This window comes from Vanessa atalanta, chromosome 15, assembly GCF_905147765.1.
Source record: "Vanessa atalanta chromosome 15, ilVanAtal1.2, whole genome shotgun sequence".
NCBI lineage: Eukaryota > Metazoa > Arthropoda > Insecta > Lepidoptera > Nymphalidae > Vanessa > Vanessa atalanta.
The window spans coordinates 3,198,737-3,217,163 of record NC_061885.1 but is presented as its reverse complement, the minus strand read 5'-3'; the positions used below and the strand labels follow the sequence as shown (position 1 = coordinate 3,217,163).

At 31.4% G+C, this 18,427-nt stretch overlaps 2 protein-coding genes across 2 annotated transcripts; one reads left to right on the top strand and one right to left on the bottom strand.

The window, feature by feature from the left end:
- Positions 1-971: 971 nt before the first annotated feature.
- Positions 972-5,273, bottom strand: LOC125069163 (cytochrome c1-2, heme protein, mitochondrial). The gene is made up of 7 exons (XM_047678559.1): positions 5,165-5,273; positions 4,810-4,860; positions 4,159-4,307; positions 3,347-3,473; positions 3,011-3,128; positions 2,486-2,667; positions 972-1,551 (listed from the first exon to the last, which is right to left on the bottom strand). The coding sequence occupies exons 1-7, from the start codon at positions 5,231-5,233 to the stop codon at positions 1,321-1,323; spliced, it is 927 nt and encodes a 308-aa protein (XP_047534515.1). The 5' UTR covers positions 5,234-5,273; the 3' UTR covers positions 972-1,320.
- Positions 5,274-6,416: 1,143 nt separating this feature from the next.
- Positions 6,417-13,338, top strand: LOC125069162 (protein arginine N-methyltransferase 7-like). The gene is made up of 9 exons (XM_047678558.1): positions 6,417-6,572; positions 6,662-6,903; positions 7,469-7,714; positions 8,391-8,569; positions 8,708-8,933; positions 9,137-9,909; positions 10,959-11,107; positions 11,724-11,883; positions 13,178-13,338. The coding sequence occupies exons 1-9, from the start codon at positions 6,514-6,516 to the stop codon at positions 13,283-13,285; spliced, it is 2,142 nt and encodes a 713-aa protein (XP_047534514.1). The 5' UTR covers positions 6,417-6,513; the 3' UTR covers positions 13,286-13,338.
- The last annotated feature ends 5,089 nt before the right edge of the window (positions 13,339-18,427 follow it).

The window sequence follows — 18,427 nt, the reverse complement described above, 5'->3', positions numbered from 1 at the left end:
AATAATTATTTTATTTTTAAAATGTCAAAATTGATAATTGTCAATGTCAAAACCTACTTCAAATTTTTTTCGGTATTCAGTATTCTTTTCTTTCAGAAAAAGGCTCAAGTATCGAACGTTCAACCACAACTGCAACCATCTGCAATATTTATCTATAGTAAAAATTTATTTAGTAAATTTTACGAAGAATTATGTCATATTATATGTATGTAAATAGTCAGTATGTACATTATTCAAATTAATATTAAATGGGTTCTGGCTATTTCATCAATATTAATTATTATCGCAATCTTTCTTATAATTACTCAATGATGTATAGAAAGTTGAGAGAGCACGTGAATCTTGACCGATGATTGCATGTTCAAACCAGAAAAAAAAACCTCATGTATTCACCAAAACGCATTGGAGCAGCGTGGTGCAATAAGCTCCAAACCCTTTTCAAATGAGAAGTCTTTGTCAAGCAAAACATTTACAGGCTTTTAATCAAACAAATATTGCAGAGATATTACAAAATAGTACAAATACAATATTTATTTAAAGACTCATTTGTATAACCAGCTTAGGAGCACGTAGACGAGGTCTTGGGTTCAAATCTCGAGTGAAGGTAATAGAAAGTTATGAGGGTTTTCTGAAAAGGAAATTCACAGTAGCAACCCGGAATTTGTGTACGTACTAATACTATCTTGTCTAGGAAATAACCTCCAAAAAGGTTTAACATGATTTAAATTCGACTACTTATTATTATATAACATTTAAAGATTTTTGTTTTGAAAATGTTAAAACACTTAATGCAAGTAAATATTATATATATTTTAATTTAGAAAGATTACATCTATGTAAATTGTAAAAACTATTCAATAGTTATGGGATATAAGATATCTTCATTTTTTGGAATAGGTAATGTTATTATATTTTAAGCTATATTTATTATAATTTGTCTATGTTACTTAGAGAGAAATTAAACACCAATGCCACGATTTTCAATAACTCATTTATTGAACTGTACACGGATTCATAGTTTAATTTTCATGGAACATCACTTGCACAGCTTACAATTGTACCAACTGTGCCGCATTCACCATACGACAGACGTTAATACAAGTTTAACATTACATAAATTATTAACAGTTATAATATTACCCCGCTAAAACTAGCCAGGTATGAATGGTAACCGCGGTCAGCAAAGCGTGAACATGATTTTAGAATAACAGAAAAGAAAAAATTTCGTATGAAATAAATTATTTTAATTATAAACAAATAACATTTGTGTCGCCTATTGAAAAAAAATTGTCTAAATTTTACGCTTTACACTACTATGTCTTATTTCTTAGAGACGGGTTTGTAGGCTAGTTTCCTGGATTTGAGTGTAGACCACTTGTGCCGTTTATAGTAATATACTATAGCGGCCAACACTGAAAAGATGCCTATGGCCTTGATAGTCATAAGACGACGATCGTCAAGTTCTGGTTCAGAACACCACCGGAGGAAAGTGGCAACGTCCTTGGCCAATTGGGACGCCGTTGCTGGTGTCCCGTCACTATATTCTGCTGCCTGTAAGCAAAAAAAAAAAATAAGAATAATAGCAAAATATCATAAACTTTATTTGTAATTTTAGCAATTAAAGTCATTGTGATCATGGAATAAATAGTGCAATTAATGTTTGTGTATATAATAAAGTGGTATTTATAGTAGGTAGTAATTACATTATTATTAAATCATATACAAAGGTTAATTCAAAAGTGAAATTTGTGCCTTTTCTAGGTTTCATATGGTACCCAGCGATAGGTAAAAAATTATGTTAATTTTTCACAGCAGTCACATAGTGAATATCACAATGTATTTCCATTATTTGTATTTGAGCTTTATTGTATTATAATTATAGGATAATTAGTTATTACAGATTAAAATGGTTAGTTTCTTACATTTTCCTTATATGCACCATAATGGTCAATTGTTGAAGTGACGAAAATTCGTAGCAGTCATTTTATAACAAAGAAGTTATAAAACACCTGTATGACGTGTTATGTAATCAACTGCCATTCAAAATAAATTAAGATGGATTTGTCTATTATCTAGGTTAAATGTTTTGCCTCAAAACTTAAGTCCATCAGTTACTAGCATATACAGTTTGGGATAAGGTATGTTTTAAATATCAGTCATATCTTCCTTTAACTGAATTCACATATTTGTTCCTATTTAAAAGTGGACTTTAGTTTATACACCTATAAAATATATATTGGCCTCGATAAATTAAATGAAAGGTCCTTGGGCCAATACAGAAAACCACACATAATTATTCTGTATTGCTATTCATCTTTGGAAGGTGGATGAGCCAATATTATTACTATCACTAGAAATATAACATCTTAGGTGCTATATTAGTCGGAAAAATTATGTTATCCTAATTATTTTATTGACTGTTTTGATTTTAGTTTAAGTGAATATAAATAATGTGAACACTTTTTTTTGATGCATTGCACTTTACCTCATCGAACAGCACTTGTGCCATAGAAATAGCACCGCCAGGGAAGTATGGGTTGTAATTTTGTCCCTCTCGCAATATGATTCCAGCAGGTGCATCCATATATCCAGTCAGTAGGGCAAAGATGTAGTCCTCTCCACCCTTGCGAGCTGATACTATGAGTGACAGGTCGGGTGGGTAAGCACCTGGAATAAAAAATAAAGTACATTCATTTGTAATAAAAGTTATAGGACCAATAATGTACTGACTTTAACAAACATGAAAACAATATTGTGCCATCTTTTACTTTCAGTATCTTTCTCTCTGCCTCTGCCTACTTACCTGGGATCAGTGCAAAATACTCTAACACATCTTTTTTATTATTAAAAATTAGCTCAAGTCTATGCCAACTTCGACCATATAGAATGATTAATATTTATGGATGCATTATTATTTTATCTATTACATAATTGAATATGAGTTTAATAAATATTCAATATGTAATTTAATTTCCTTTTTATATAGTTCTGCCATTATTATTTAAGTTACCGTTGTTTGCAGCTCTGGCAGCATTCTCATTGGGGTATGGAGATGGTAAGTAGTCTGAGAGTTTTCCGGGTCTCTCAAAGTAGTTGCCTTCTTCATCGGGACCATCTTTTACCGTCACCTTAAATTAGTTGAAATTTTGTTATAACTAAAATTACAGACTTTATGAAATATTCAATTATAAAAATGCTTCTGTTGTGGAGCACTTCAATTCATTACATAAGTAAAATTGGAATATTTAATAATATATCAGAAGTATGTCTGGGATAAATGCATTAGTCTCTTGACTGCACTTTACCTGACCAACAATGGCTATATAAAATTTCTTATTATTCATACCTCAGCTGCTTCAGCCTTTGCTTCGTCTTCAGTATGGGTAACATTGACCAAGTTACGGAAAGCAATGTATTGCAGAGAATGACAGGCTTTGCACACTTGCTTGTATACTTCATAGCCACGGCGAACACTTAGAAAAATTAAAGAATTTACATTATAAGCAAAGCAATTTTATTCAAACTATCATTTATGAAATGATAAATTAATAAAAGATTATAACATTCCATGTGATATGAACCACTGCTGCATTTGCCTCTTACTCTTAATTAAATGGTAGTTAAGGCTTTAACTACCATTTAATTAAGAGTTAGGGGACTATTTTACCACTCTCCTACAATTTATATAGAATTTTCTTCTAGTGTGCAGGATTCCTAATGATGTTATAATTTTTAGAGCACTTACATTTTTTTTTACCTTGTATGTTCCTGCCAAAATTATCTAATAATTTTGTTTTGGTTTATATGACATGACTTTTATATCTAAAGACATTTAACCTATAACAGTATCCATACTAATATTATAAATGCAAAAGTAACTCTCTCTTATGTCTTTCTTTTACTTTAAGTAACTTTTTTGAAAGGCAGAAATAATGGGAATTGATGTAATATAGTATAAAGCGGTACCAAGAAAAGACATAGGGTACTTTTTTATATCTAAAACCTGCCTTCCCTACAATGCAGATGAAATCGTGGGTGAAACTAGTTCTTCTATAAACTTATGATTTGTCTAGAATTTTATTACACCAAATTGAGCCTTACCATTGTTTTTGTACACTTGAAAGGAATAAGATAGATAATTGCATTTAAAAATCATACCTTGCATGGTCTAAAGATTGGAACCAGCCATCATGGCTCCAAGGCTGGTGAAATGCATGGGCCCTATCATCAGAAGCTTCAACGGATTGCTCTAGGGCAAACAGTAGAGCACCTACTCCACCACCAACCACACCCAATGTGGATAACCACTGAAAATATAATACCACACAATTACAGAACCATCGTTAAAAATAAAATAAGAACATCATGAACATCATCATTCAATTATTCTAAGTTTAACTTCGTTGGATGCATTGAATTCATTTTAAAAATATAATCAGCTTGTAATGCAGAGACTGCATCATTTTATATAATGTTAAACAAAACATTAGTTATTTGGTTCTAATTTTAGATAAGATAAGCATATTCGATTTTTAATTTTTATTTATTAGTATAAATTACTAGGAATATAGTTTACTGTGACAAATCTTAATATTATTTATATTTTAAATCTATATGGTGACTTAAATGCCATTTGTCAGGGTTGCATAAAGTTAGCAATATTGGCCTATAAATAAAAAAGTTAATAATATAGGTAACTAAACTTAAATATATTGTTGGTTCATTGGATGTTGTAAATGATTGTAATTCTTTTTTTTTTCTTTGTTATTTTAGTGCCACTTTTATACAAATTTTGAAGTAGGTACTTACCAATTTCCTATTCTTTGTCCATCCCTTAGCAGTGGTGGACAGCTGACGGACCTGCAAGGGATGATTGTAATTAATTTTCAATAAAGTAGTTACATAATGTTGAGAAGGTTATGCTTCGCCCCGATTATTTTTGCACACACTGAGCAACCACCTATCTTCGATTACTTTCAACACCCACTATTTAAAGTTTAACGCGATATTAACTATTGTAGACGTATAAATTTAATAAATTGCACTAGTTTTCCGCAGAGATTAGAACTATAGCAACCTTTTTTTTTTTGTTGCAAAGGGACACTTTAGAAACACTAGCTACAATGTAATTGTACTGGAATTAGTTTTATATTTATAGTTATACCTTGGGTCCAACTATCCCATAATTTTTCAAAAGTCGTGCCCCACAAATCCTGCCTACGGCGGCCGCCATGATAGTAAAACGTCGTAATGAAAGACGAATCGACTGACATCTACAATCAAAATTATATTGCTAACACTAAAAAAAGGATATGGTCTGTAATATACTGGTTATTTAATTGTTAAAATTATTAATTGAGTAAATTTATTCCGTGATATGATAGTATAACAACTTCATTGTTTTGCTTAATTTTACATATAGAAATCCATTTATACATCGAGTAATTATAGAAATAATAGGGCATTTTGGAGTAGACTGAAGATTTCTTTTACATAATACGTATATAAAACGTAGTGGATAAGTATTGTTCTTTCTATAGTTTTTCGTGTATCCAAAAGAATACATTAATTTTCTTTATTATTTACCATATTTTATGATTTATATAAATTTATTATAAAAATAATCCCATAATTTTGCTTGTCGAGATAGCGATTATCTATTCTATTGGTAGGCTAATAATAATTGATAAGCAAAGGTACATATTATATATTATTATTATCATAGTATGTACTATGTACTTCGCTTATCAAAACTTAAAACAGTTAGTGTTATTAGTAGTTATGGTAACCTTTATTAACTATAAAGTGTAAAGTAAGGAGAGGTATGTTTGTGTATGAAAAAAGACCTATAGCCTACTCCAATGGAAGTAGAATAAAAGATAAATAAACCATAGATAGTGCACTACTAAGAGTTTATGATTAATGTATTTTTATTTATAATACAACACTATTACACTCAACCACTTATTTCTAGTAGTAGTAGTAGACTTTTTAGTAAATTCATAGTGAATATCATAGATTAATCAAGCTCTCGACCAATGATATCTCGTCAATTAGCAGTCAAATGTTGTTTATTTAGCTTTTTTTCCTATTATGGTTGGAAGAAAGTATACAAAAATGTATTAAATTTGAAATGTTGCTGTATTTGAGTATACCAGATACTTGGTAGAGCAAGCGGAATTAACGAAACAAAGTTAGATATTCCATCTTTAAGACGCGCTATTTTCAGATGATTTTTATTCTGTTAATTGAATTTATAAATTCTAATTTATAAATAGTCATTTAGCTATAGTAGCGTCATTCTGGCAATTTATGAAAAATTATTTCATACATTTCAGACGACTATACTTTTTTGGAAGAGAAATCAATAAAATTGATATAACATGAATGCAGTTTGACAGTTTGACATTGACATTCCGATTTTTGTAATCACACATGGAATTGGTTTGAATAATCTCGTACTGCAAAAATATATAAAATGTATAATTAAATCATTGTAAGTTCTAATCTTCAATGAAATTTGATCTTATTAAAGGATTTCGTAGTTACTTATTATGCAACTCATTTAAAAGGTTAATTCTTAATTCATAAATATACAGAAACCGGTGTGAGTGGAGTTCTTGTAACAAATATTACATTATAATAATTGGAAAAATTTTAGCCTGAGAAATTTTTCAAGCACAATTAAAATGCAAGTGTTTACCCAAAAACGTAATCCAATCACTGGCGATACGGAGTGGGACGTTCAACATGAAGATTACGACTATCACCAAGAAATAGCGCGATCAGCTTTTGCTGATATGCTTCACGATACAGAAAGAAATAAGAAATACTATAGAGCTTTGCAACTTGCAATACAAAAAGTGCATAATCATGGCAAGAAAGCAAATGTATTGGACATAGGTATGTTTTGTTCATTTTTAATATACTTTTTATTTATGTAATTTTTTTTCAATTTTAAGTTACTAACATTCTAAAATTAACTAATACAGATAATTTTTCGTACTGAAAAACAAACATGATATCTTTATTTATTTGTTTGCATATATATACATATATTGAAATGTATTAATTAAATAATTATTTTATTAAATATTCATATATTTAATATATGGGTCGAGATGGCCCAGTGGTATAACGAGTATATCTTAACCGATGATTTCGGGTTCAAACCCAGGTAAGCACCACTGAATTTTCATGTGTTTAATTTTTGTTTATAATTCATCTCATGCTCGGTGGTGAAGAAAAACATTGTGAGGAAACCTGCATGTGTCTAATTTCAACGAAATTCTGCCACATGTGTATTCTACCAACCCGCATTGGAGCAGCATGGTGGAATATGCTCCACTCCTTCTCCTCAAAGGGAGAGAAGACCTTAGCCCAACAGTGGGAAATTTACAGGCTGTTAATGTAATGTAATTAAAAATTCATTTATTTGTATAATGACAAGTTAAATCAAATTTTACAGGAACTGGTACAGGATTACTGTCTATTATGGCAGCAAAGTGCGGGGCTGATACTATCACGGCCTGTGAAGCGTTCAAACCTATGGCAGAATGTTGTATAAAGATCTTAGAGATGAATGGTGTAGCTGATAAAATTACTGTCATTCCCAAAAGATCCACAGAGTTGATAGTTGGTGATGATGGAGACATGAAGCAGAAGGCTAATATATTAGTTACCGAAGTTTTTGATACTGAATTGATCGGTGAAGGTGAATATTAAATTTTATTGTTAATATTAGTTAATATAATTGTCAAATAATCCTAACTAATATTATGAATATCAACGTGAGTCTCTTTATTTATTTGTCTGTTATGTGTTCATATCTCAAATACACAATCTATTGTCATGAAATTTTGCTTGCACATAGTTGGGGTACAGAAAAGGACCTATACTTGCACCATCAAACAAGCAATGGGCTGAAATTAGTTGACAATAATTAAAACAGACTATTGAAAGTATAGTTCATATACATAAGTGTAATCCCAAATTCAATTGATCTCTATTAAGTATATCATTAATTTCAAGTAATGGGATTATTTATATATATATATATATTTTTAATATATATATATAAATTAAAAAATAATAATATTTAAGAATTAAAAAAATAAAATAGTTAAGTAACTTACTTTTTTTCATGTTAATTCATTATGCATTTTTATATCAAAGTCCCAATGAGAGAGACAAATAGAGATTTACAATTCAACTTCTGAGGCTACTGCTGTTAGGTTTTGTACCTAAAGATACCTGTGTTATTTAATGGTCAATGACAATTATATTCTTTGTGAATTCATTTTGCATTTGCTTTTACTTTCATTAATGTATTTTTTTATATAGTCAACTGTTGTAACTACCATAATGAACGGTGATGCTTTTATTTTAAGGTGCATTGTCAACCTTTTCACATGCGCATAAATATCTCCTGGAAGAAGAATGTATTGTAATTCCGGACTCAGCTGTTATATATGCTCAGGTTATTGAAAGCCCTCTACTGCAAAAATGGAATAAACTAAACGATTTAGTCGATGAAGATTTGCATCTTATACTACGTACACCTAAAAAGGTATTAAATAGTTATATATTAATTCAGTACTTACAACAGAATTAACAATAATTAGAACATATAAAACACTTCAAAAAATTGAGTAAATTAAGCTTTTAATTAAAAGACATTACATATTATGAATAATTAAATTTTCAGATGAAAGATTGTGCAGGTTCTGCAGCTGTCCATGATATTCAGCTGTCACAAGTTCCTCGGGAAGCATTCAAGGAATTGTCTGATCAGATCCCAATATTTTATTATGATTGGTCTGGTAATTCCTCAATTGACATGAAACGTAGTGTCCAACAGCTCTTCACAGTGACTAATACTGGCAAAGCTCAAATGATCTTTATGTGGTGGGAACTCAATATGGATCCTGAAGGTTAGTACTATTAAAAAGATTACTTTTTTTTTTTAATTATAAGGCTTAGAAATTTTAACAACAAATTACATTGTACATTTATTAGTTTTTGTTACAGAGAAGATATGTAGCTTTCATGATTTAGTGTTTTGCTTTAATTTTGATGACCTTCATCTTATCTTATCTCTATTGACGTAAAAATGGAATACTTGTTTATATTTTAGGTAAAATATGCTTAAGTTGTGCACCATGGTGGGCACATCCTGATGCTAATTTATCATCAGAAAGCCCCAAAGACACCATACCGTGGCGTGACCATTGGATGCAAGCAGTTTATTATCTACCTAGGGAATTGACATTGGAAAAGTTTTCTGATGTCTCTTTGATATCCTGCCAAGATGAGTACTCCCTATGGTTCTATTTACAAGACGAGAAAACAAAACATAAACATTATCAGAGACCCGTATGTGAGTGCGGGGTTCACATGGCTCTATCGAGAACTCATGTTTCTTATTTAAACGATGGAAGACGAAGTAAGAAATTACTTCAGAAAGTAATTGAAGAAATTTCAAATGATTCTGTAGTTTTAGACCTAAATGGTAGTAGTTTTCTTGGGCTGGCTGCTGCAAGAGTTGGTGCTAAGTCCGTTTACATCATTGAAAATATGAGTTTAAATATTGGAATCTTGAATGACTATATTAAAGAGAATGGAATAGAAAATGTTCAGATAATTTCAGAACCGACAGATGAGATTTTAGAAAATGTGACTAATATAGTCTGTGATCCCAACTTTAGTAGTGCAATACTACCTTGGGAAAATTTAAAAGTGGCGTACTTGTTGTACAAGTATAGCAGTAAATTGAAGGATATTTCTATAATACCTACAAGTTGCGAGTTTTGGGCAATGCCCGTTGAATTTCAAGATTTGCATAAGATAAGGATACCTCTTGGTGTTTGCGAGGGAATTGACATGTCTATATTTGATATACTTGTTGAGGTAATTTATGTTTTATTAATTTTTATTGCATGTTTCATTGGCCTATACAATATTTCAATGCTAGGAAAGCAAGATAAACAAACCTTTTATTTACATATCACATCGGATTTGCTATTAGCTCTTTTAGTTCTTGGTTAATGTATCTTACATAATATATTGAATGCCTCGTTGATCTAATGTTCAAAAATCGAAAGAAATCTCATTAAGATCCCGTCTAAGACTGGTAGTTGAAAGTCTGCAGACTCTCGTGTCATGGACAGCACGTAAACCTGGTCCTGCGCTTGAACTTTTTTACGACGAATCAGATTTGACGTCCCATCGGATTATGAGAGTGAGGGAGTAGAGAGTGCATCTGTGCTTGTGCACACACCTGTGCACTGTAATACGTCCTGCGTAGTTGGCTGGTCTCACTTGAGATTGTACGCCATGACCAAAATCGGTCAGGATGACATAAATATAACGAATTCCATCTAAATACGTATATCTACTTTAATTCCAATTCGTAAGTTTCGATAACGAAATTCGTAACGCTATTTTAAACGCCGCAGATAATTTAAATCTTAACCAATGATATTATGACAATTCAAGGTTAAAGTTTTTTCTTTATCTGAACTTCTGCTATTGGCATTGACTATATATATTTTGATTGATATATTGATAGATTGGTCAGTAAGGCAGTGTTATTACAGACATGAAACATATCATCTTTGATACTATGGTCGGCGATGTAAGGAGTATCTTTGATTTCTTCAAGTGCCAGTGTCATTCGGTCGGGTTGGGTTACGATGCAATAGACATTCAAATCGGTATGCTTTTGAAAAAAATTGTAGTATGCAAATGCCATGTAAACATAAAAATGTGTATTTAATAACACATAAAAAACTTTGTAATCCCAGAAAATTCGACCATCATGACATTTTGCACGCATTGTCTGGGGTAAATTAAGTGTACTTATATACCTATATGTTTTCAACAATTCCAATGTGTAGTTACATAAGAACAATTATGTGTGTGATAGTAGGTACATAATGTATGCAATTACGTTCCAGAAGTCTCGAATGATCAGCGATGCGGAGATAGAAGCTCAGCCGCTGTGGGAGTATCCTTGTAAATGTCGTGGACTGCCGAGGAAACTGTTTGATATCCACTTGAAAGATTTGAAGCCAACTTTCGCATTTGATGGGAAAAATCCAATCGTGTGAGTATGATATTTATATAGATAGATGGTATACGCAAGCCAAGTTTTAGAATTACACTTCTCGTATTCACTATCGTCCATTTTGATTTGCAATTGGAATTTATTTTTTGTTGAAGAAAAAATGTTCGTTATCAGGGTAATTGCGCACGAGTTTTTTTTTTCGAATAAATACTATTGTTGTACGGTATTTCGGGTCCCAGGACTTCAAAAATGTCGAGATTTTCCAAACCCAAGACGCAACCTATTCCCGAACAAAAATACTTTACGTCAAACCTGTCAATATTGATAACCATTGTTTAATATGTCGCCGTTCATTTATCTCTGCTATATTATGTCCTACAAACAGATTCCTTATCAATATATTTCAAATTATTTTATTATATATATGTATCTATTATGTATTTAATATTAGAAAGGTCATCGACATCTATATCGACATTTTTTTATCTTAAATAATGAACACCATAGACTTTTATAATATTATAATACCATCGATTATTATAAAACCAATGACATCTCGTTAGTTCCGAGTTGTTTATTTATTAGTCTTTACTCCTGTGCTTGGGCTGCAGTTGAATTCGCTTCGATACTAAAATTTGTATATTTTATGTTTTAGGGATTCAGAAATTGAAGGAGTTAATCCAGTGAACGGTTTCGCGATATGGGCTGTGTGGGTGGTGGGAAAAAACCGTATTAGCTCAGGTCCTGTGGACTGGCCGAACTTTGGGGAGAACGTAAATTGGGATTTGCACACCAGGCAGGCGGTGAAGATACTCGTAAGTATTAGAAGAAAAAAATGGAAACATTATTGGGACTAATAAATACACACACGCACATAGACTCAAACACAATTTACATAGCACACACACATATAAATAATTTTCTGTATTTTTAAGTCAACGCTGGAGTTTAATTAGTATAATATATTAGTTAAACTATGTCAGTAAGTCCTCGTTATTTTATTTGGCCCAATGGATATTTAGGAGAAAATGTGCTATTTATAAGATTCGACTCAATACTTCGAGATATATAGTTTAGTATGTATGATATAATTATATTTTCAGAATAGATTTTTTTTAATGAATACGTAATTCATGGTTAGTAATATGTCTCAATTCTTGTAGAAGTGGTCATAAGTATTTACTTTCGTAAATGTGTTATACTTTACATTTTTTTCTAAATATTGCTTCATCAGCTTATAAGCCGGCTTAAATAACTCCAAACTAGGAATGTCCACAGCACGTAAAGTTGTGGGGTCTGCACTTGAATTCATTCCGGTCTAGTTGTCCTACATATAAAAAGGGATCGTCGAGGAATCTGTTTGTAATTAATTTGCGGGTCAAATATGGTACCAAATAAATTGTTTTTTTCTGTATGTACGTTTTGCCTAGAGTATAATCAACAGCCTATAATTACACTCGGTCAGTCGGTCAGCGGTTCATTGAAGTAGAAATGGCCTCATTTTCAGATTTTTGTAGGGAACATTTTCATATCATCCGTAGCACAGCACTAAAGACGGTTCTGCTCAACTTAACTGGTTTCCTAATTGTCCAAATAACTATTTGATATGACATAAATGTTTAACAGTTGCAGGTTTTGTCCTGGTTGCTTTCTTTGATATTAAGTTATTTTCAAAAGCGTTATGATCTTTTTTGTTTGTAGTTGATGTTGATATACTACCCTATTTTTATTATAAAGAACATCCATTTATTTCATAAACCTTAGAATATATAAAAAATAGGCCGTCTCCATAAAGTACTTGATAAATCGATTAGACATACATATATATATGAATACCTGAAGATTTAGCGAATTGTTTAATAAAAGGTGTTTTTTGCTCTACTAAATAGTGTTGTCTTATGCCAATTTGTATTACAGGTATTCATATTTTAAGCCATGTGCCAGTTAAATGCTGTTTGGTAAAAATAAGGTTTATTGTGTTTACCATCAAAGCTCAGCACGAGATATGTAATCGAGATAGATAATCGAATTAAAATTGATTGAGATATTTTTTTAATGATTACAGAACTGAATTTTTGGATATGAATAAAAGAATATTTCTCGTTTCAGAAACATTCAAGAACAGTAACTGACTCGGATGTATGGTATTATCAAGTTGCCTGCGATCTAGAAAAGGGACAATTCAATCTGCACATAGACTGGGTCAATGAAGAATAATTATAGTCTGTGTCAATCATATATTTAATAAACATTGATGCGATGACTGTATGCATACATAGTTTTATTTTAATTATTAATAAATAAAATAATTTATTAATAATACGATTATTAATATGACTCTATTCACGATGTGTCATTTTTTGTCATAGTATTTGTTTACATGCATTTACAACTGAATGAAATCAACAAAAATGTTTGGTTTATTACAGTATTTTAAATAGTTTATTTATATTTTGTTACTGACTCTATCGAGTCCAACTATTAAATGTATACGTCGATTTTAAAATAAATAATAAATATCTGTCATAATAATCGATACCTATGTATCTAATGAAATGAAGAATAAATGGATAAAATGTACAACTGAATTATTATTACATGAGTCCTTATTAAAACTATAATAATATAACACAAACTAAACAATATTATAAAGAAACATTACGTCATACTATTAATAAAACAGCTGGACTAGATAAAGTCATAGTGAGTGTCGATTTCGTTCGTAGAAAAGTATGTACCAAAATGTGCGATAACGACATATGTATGTATTCGATTTTTCACGTGACCAACACTTGACGTATATTTGTATTGAATCATTTTGTCGTTAGCGATGATCGGAATCTCTTCGACGATAATTGTCCAATGTATTTTGGATCACCTTATTGATCGCGAATCGTTTATGACGCATCTAGTAAAGTATATCTAACGTGTTCTTTTTGAACGTTAAATTTTCAACTGGTCCTGGTTATGTTTAGGAATTAAATAAATATGTTTGATGTCAAAGAGATCAGAAAAAGGAGACAGATACGGGATCAAAATGAGAGAGCATTAGCATTTTTTTTTTAGCATTAGCAGCCCGTAAATGTCCCACTGCTGGGATAAAGGCCTCCTCTCCCTTTGAGGAGAAGGTTTGGAGCATATTCCACCACGCTGCTCCAATGCGGGTTGGCGGAATTCACATGTGGCAGAATTTCGTTGAAATTAGACACATGCAGGTTTCCTCACGATGTTTTCCTTCACCGCCGAGCACGAGATGAATTTTAAATACAAATTAAGCCCATGAAATTTCAGAGGTGCCTGCCTGGGTTTGAACCCGAAATCATCGGTTAAGATGCACGCGCCACTGGGCCATCTCGAAAATGAGAGAGCACAAAATAAAATCTAATAATTGGCGCTGAATGATCTTCGTAACCTGCCGTTTGCATTTTGCGACAACTTGCAAGACTACATACAGTTCTTGATTAATATATCTTTATTTATAATACGACAACATTCCACTTAACTACTTATATGCACAATAATTTTACTTTTCCAAATTCCAAGAAAAGCTACGTTCGTACCGTAAGTCGCATTTTATAAGTAAAATGTACAGTCTAGAAAGACTGTACATTTTACTTATAATGCTAGTAATTAAAAAATGTGTGTGTACAATTCACAATCTGTACAACTTAAACTTAATAATTAAATAAAAAAAAAAATCTTCTTGTGTGTCTCTTTGTCGTGACACATTTTCGTTTCATTAAGTTTCAAATCACTTTTTGTTTTACTTTAAAAAACAAAGAAAATAAATTTCAACTTACAATGAGAATGCTGAACGCCTAGCTTAGTTCAAAAGGGTGAGCTACAGCAATAGCATATGTTGACGTATTACGAAACCATCAATATCACTTACTGCAGTACTATAAGATAAAAAATATTATTTGTCGAACAATACTCTCGAGAACCGAGATGGCCCAGTGGTTAGAACGCGTGCATCTCAACCGATGACTTCGGGTTCAAACCCAGGCAGGCACCACTGAATTTTCATTTGCTTAATTTGTTTTTATAATTCATTTCGTGCTCGGCGGCGAAGGAAAACATCGTGAGGAAACCTGCATGTGTCTAATTTCAACGAAATTTGCCACATGTGTATTCCACCAAACCGCATTGGAGGAGCGTGGTGGAATATGCTCCAAACCTTCTCCTCAAAGGGAGAGGAGGCCTTAGCCCAGCAGTGGGAAATTTACAGGCTGCTAATGTAATGTATGAACAATACTCAGCAAATTAAAGTAAAAGAAAACCTTATCAATGCTGTTTTGGGTCCAATTCTATTCCTTATATTCCTTAACAATTTTTGTGACGTTTATATAAAGCACTGGCACTTGTGGCCTAGGTCTATAGATTGGGCTAAGACGGCCGTGTGTTCAGCCATTTAAATATAAATGAATTGGCTCAAAGATTGCATAACAAAATATCGAAATGAACTATGTTGATTGTGTAGTTAACCTTTGAACTAACCTAACCTAACCTAACATCTGTGTGTCTTGTTAAAATTAATGTGCATGACACGTACGTAAAAGAAGAACGGACGCAACCTTGTCTACCCATAGCTGAAGCATGCTAATGACTTTCAACTATAAATGAGCGTGATTCCCTTCATGAAAGAGTTGACAATACCGACTTTGTGTATATATATATATGCATTCAAAAATTACCTCTAAATATAACAAAATTAAATATTAAAATCCATTTATCTCCAAGTAACGCGATGTAAATAATTCCTTGTACATATGTACATTCTTTGTGCGTCTATTTTTAACTTTTATGAGGTTATTTGTACATGATTTCAAGACAACATTTTTTAAGTGCAATAATCACATCGATGTAAAGTACTTAGATATGTTTCAATACAAAGTAAAATTTATGTATGATGCTGACTGTAGTCAGATATTGAAATAACTAAGAATGCGACATATGGCACAAAAGTATAAAATCTGTCACATTAATAACAGTTTAGGTGGACTTTTTATTTGTGACCCAAAAACCGATTTATATTAATTTTAAATAATTACCATAGATAACTTACATAAATCAACATCAAAAACAACAGCTCTTGGCTGTAGGGGTTTGTGCAAAGCCGTTTGTGTAGATACCAACCACTCAGTATTGTATTGCGGTTTGAGCCAGTGTACTAAAGTCACATAGGACATAACATCTTAGTTCACAAGGTTGGTGTCACATTGACGATGTAAAGAATAGTTTATATTTATCTAAGTATTACATAAAATAAGTCTACCTATATCATAAAAAAAAAACTTCTGGTGTCACGAAATATTTAAGAAGATATTCGAAGCCGTTTTTTGCACCGCTAAGCAGTAACTAAGGGTTATATAAACTAAAATGCGTAAAGTATATATAGTCGTAATTTACTTTACTCATTATTTATAGTGTTTCGAATCCGGTCAGAACAAACGCGTTCCGTTATCAAAGATCCGGCACGTCTTCTACAGAACTCCGTAAAAAGATGGGATGTTAAAGTATGGTAACTAGAATCTAGCATCACCTACCGCAGTAGCACGAAAAACTTAATGGCAACTCAGCGATTCCACACTCGTAGTTCGACCACGCTTTTTGCCTCTACTTCACGCAATCTCATTATGCTGTCGGGAACTCACACGATTAATTAATTATTTATGGCTTATTAGAAAATCAGCTTAGCGCCCGGATTGAAGCTCGGATGCGGAATCAATCTGTGTTTAGCGGTTTTATTTTTTGTTTTAAAATGATATATGAGTTTGTCATAGTTTTGAATTTTTTTTACTATGTATATTAATATATTAATCACGGATATTTTATAACTCCTTGTTAGATATATGTACTAACATACTATAACATAACTGCTGCGTGATATTATTCTAACATTTTTAAATCAATCAACAAATTAAAGAATAAATAATTTTATTTGTAAACTAAAATAATTTATTAAACATTAACTGTTAAGTTTCTTGTCGTTCCAATTTCCTTGTAAGTAAATGGCATGCATTTAACTTGTTTTCCGTTTCCGTAATAATTTATCTCAATTTTCTTACACCTCAGATGTTCGTGATGATAGTTTTAAATTAAAGTTAATATAATATCAAGATAACAATCTACCTAAGTAGATAAATAGGTAGATTGTAGATAGACATCATAACACAAAAATACCATAACTATTAGGAAAATGTTTAAGCATAAATTAAAACGTAGTAGTTGTCGCTGGGAAAATCTTAATTTTTTGGTGAAAGGTTGCATATGGTTTGTGTCTGCGCCGGATAGCCTAACAGGAACGTATATAGACACCGTTCGGTATTTAGGGTTAAGCGTAATAATATTACGGTTATTATGTTAACAAATTATTTTTAAGGTGTATGTGTAAATCATTCTTTTGAATTAAAACAAATTATTAATTAAACAAGCCAAAACAAGAATTGCTTCCTTAGATTATAATTCCACCGAAAACCTGTTTGCTCCTAGATTAATAACTATTTTTTGATTTTGTATTATTATCTGGAAATCCTGTAACATAATAACCTACATATGTCTTACATATTATGTAGGTATAATGTTTATTAATTTATGATGAATTGTTTGTCCAATGTTCGTGTAAACCGAGCGACAAGAGTAAACAAAAACTGTTAAATTGTAAATAGGTACCCGCGATACAGGAATACCTAGTATGGGTTCCATCGGATATATCGAAGTTGTAAGCGTTGTTTTTTTGTTAATAAATATTTTTTCAATTTTCTGTACTATTATGTGATGGTAACATTTTATATTAAATTATTTATTATTATTGATAATATTGTTATATTCTTATATAAAAACGATCTATAATATCGCCTCATGGATACGTTTTTAGTTACCTAGTCCTTAGTATTAATTAAACTGAAATATATGTATCGTAATCACAAAGTTAAATCTCTCTACACGAGGGTATCCATACACAACAATCATATGCAGGTCGTGAAATAATTATTAGAGAAGGTTACGTGTGCACAAGCTTGATCTCTTGTTTTTTAAATGTCTCATGTTTATTCTTTGCGTTATTCAAAGTATATTATTAAGAGAACTTATTAACATAAACTACATTCATGATTTAATAAAGAACTTTTAAGAAGCGCAACTTCGTTCGCTTCGAAGCTTGTCAGAATAAGAAGTAATTTGTATGTTTATGTAATGTATAAGTCAGCTTTATTGCACATCTATCTTATACTATAGTTTCTCTGACATCTCATGTGGTTTACATATGTTTGCACAGGTAAAATGATGGATTTTATAAAAAAAAATTGTGTGGAAAAAGGCCTTAAATATAAGTTAAAAAAAACCTATTTATATAATATG

What these genes read in the sequence shown, in the direction of transcription:
- LOC125069162 (XM_047678558.1), top strand. Translation starts at nt 6,514, where the DNA reads ATGAAATTTGATCTTATTAAAGGATTTCGTAGTTACTTATTATGCAAC. An exon ending in TATTTGATATACTTGTTGAG is followed by an intron (nt 9,910 to 10,958) that starts GTAATTTATGTT and finishes ATTACGTTCCAG; the next exon opens with AAGTCTCGAATGATCAGCGA. An exon ending in GGCAGGCGGTGAAGATACTC is followed by an intron (nt 11,884 to 13,177) that starts GTAAGTATTAGA and finishes TTCTCGTTTCAG; the next exon opens with AAACATTCAAGAACAGTAAC.
- LOC125069163 (XM_047678559.1), bottom strand. Translation starts at nt 5,233, where the DNA reads ATGGCGGCCGCCGTAGGCAGGATTTGTGGGGCACGACTTTTGAAAAAT. An exon ending in GGACAAAGAATAGGAAATTG is followed by an intron (nt 4,308 to 4,809) that starts GTAAGTACCTAC and finishes TTATATTTTCAG; the next exon opens with TGGTTATCCACATTGGGTGT. An exon ending in TGCCAGAGCTGCAAACAACG is followed by an intron (nt 2,668 to 3,010) that starts GTAACTTAAATA and finishes TTTTTATTCCAG; the next exon opens with GTGCTTACCCACCCGACCTG.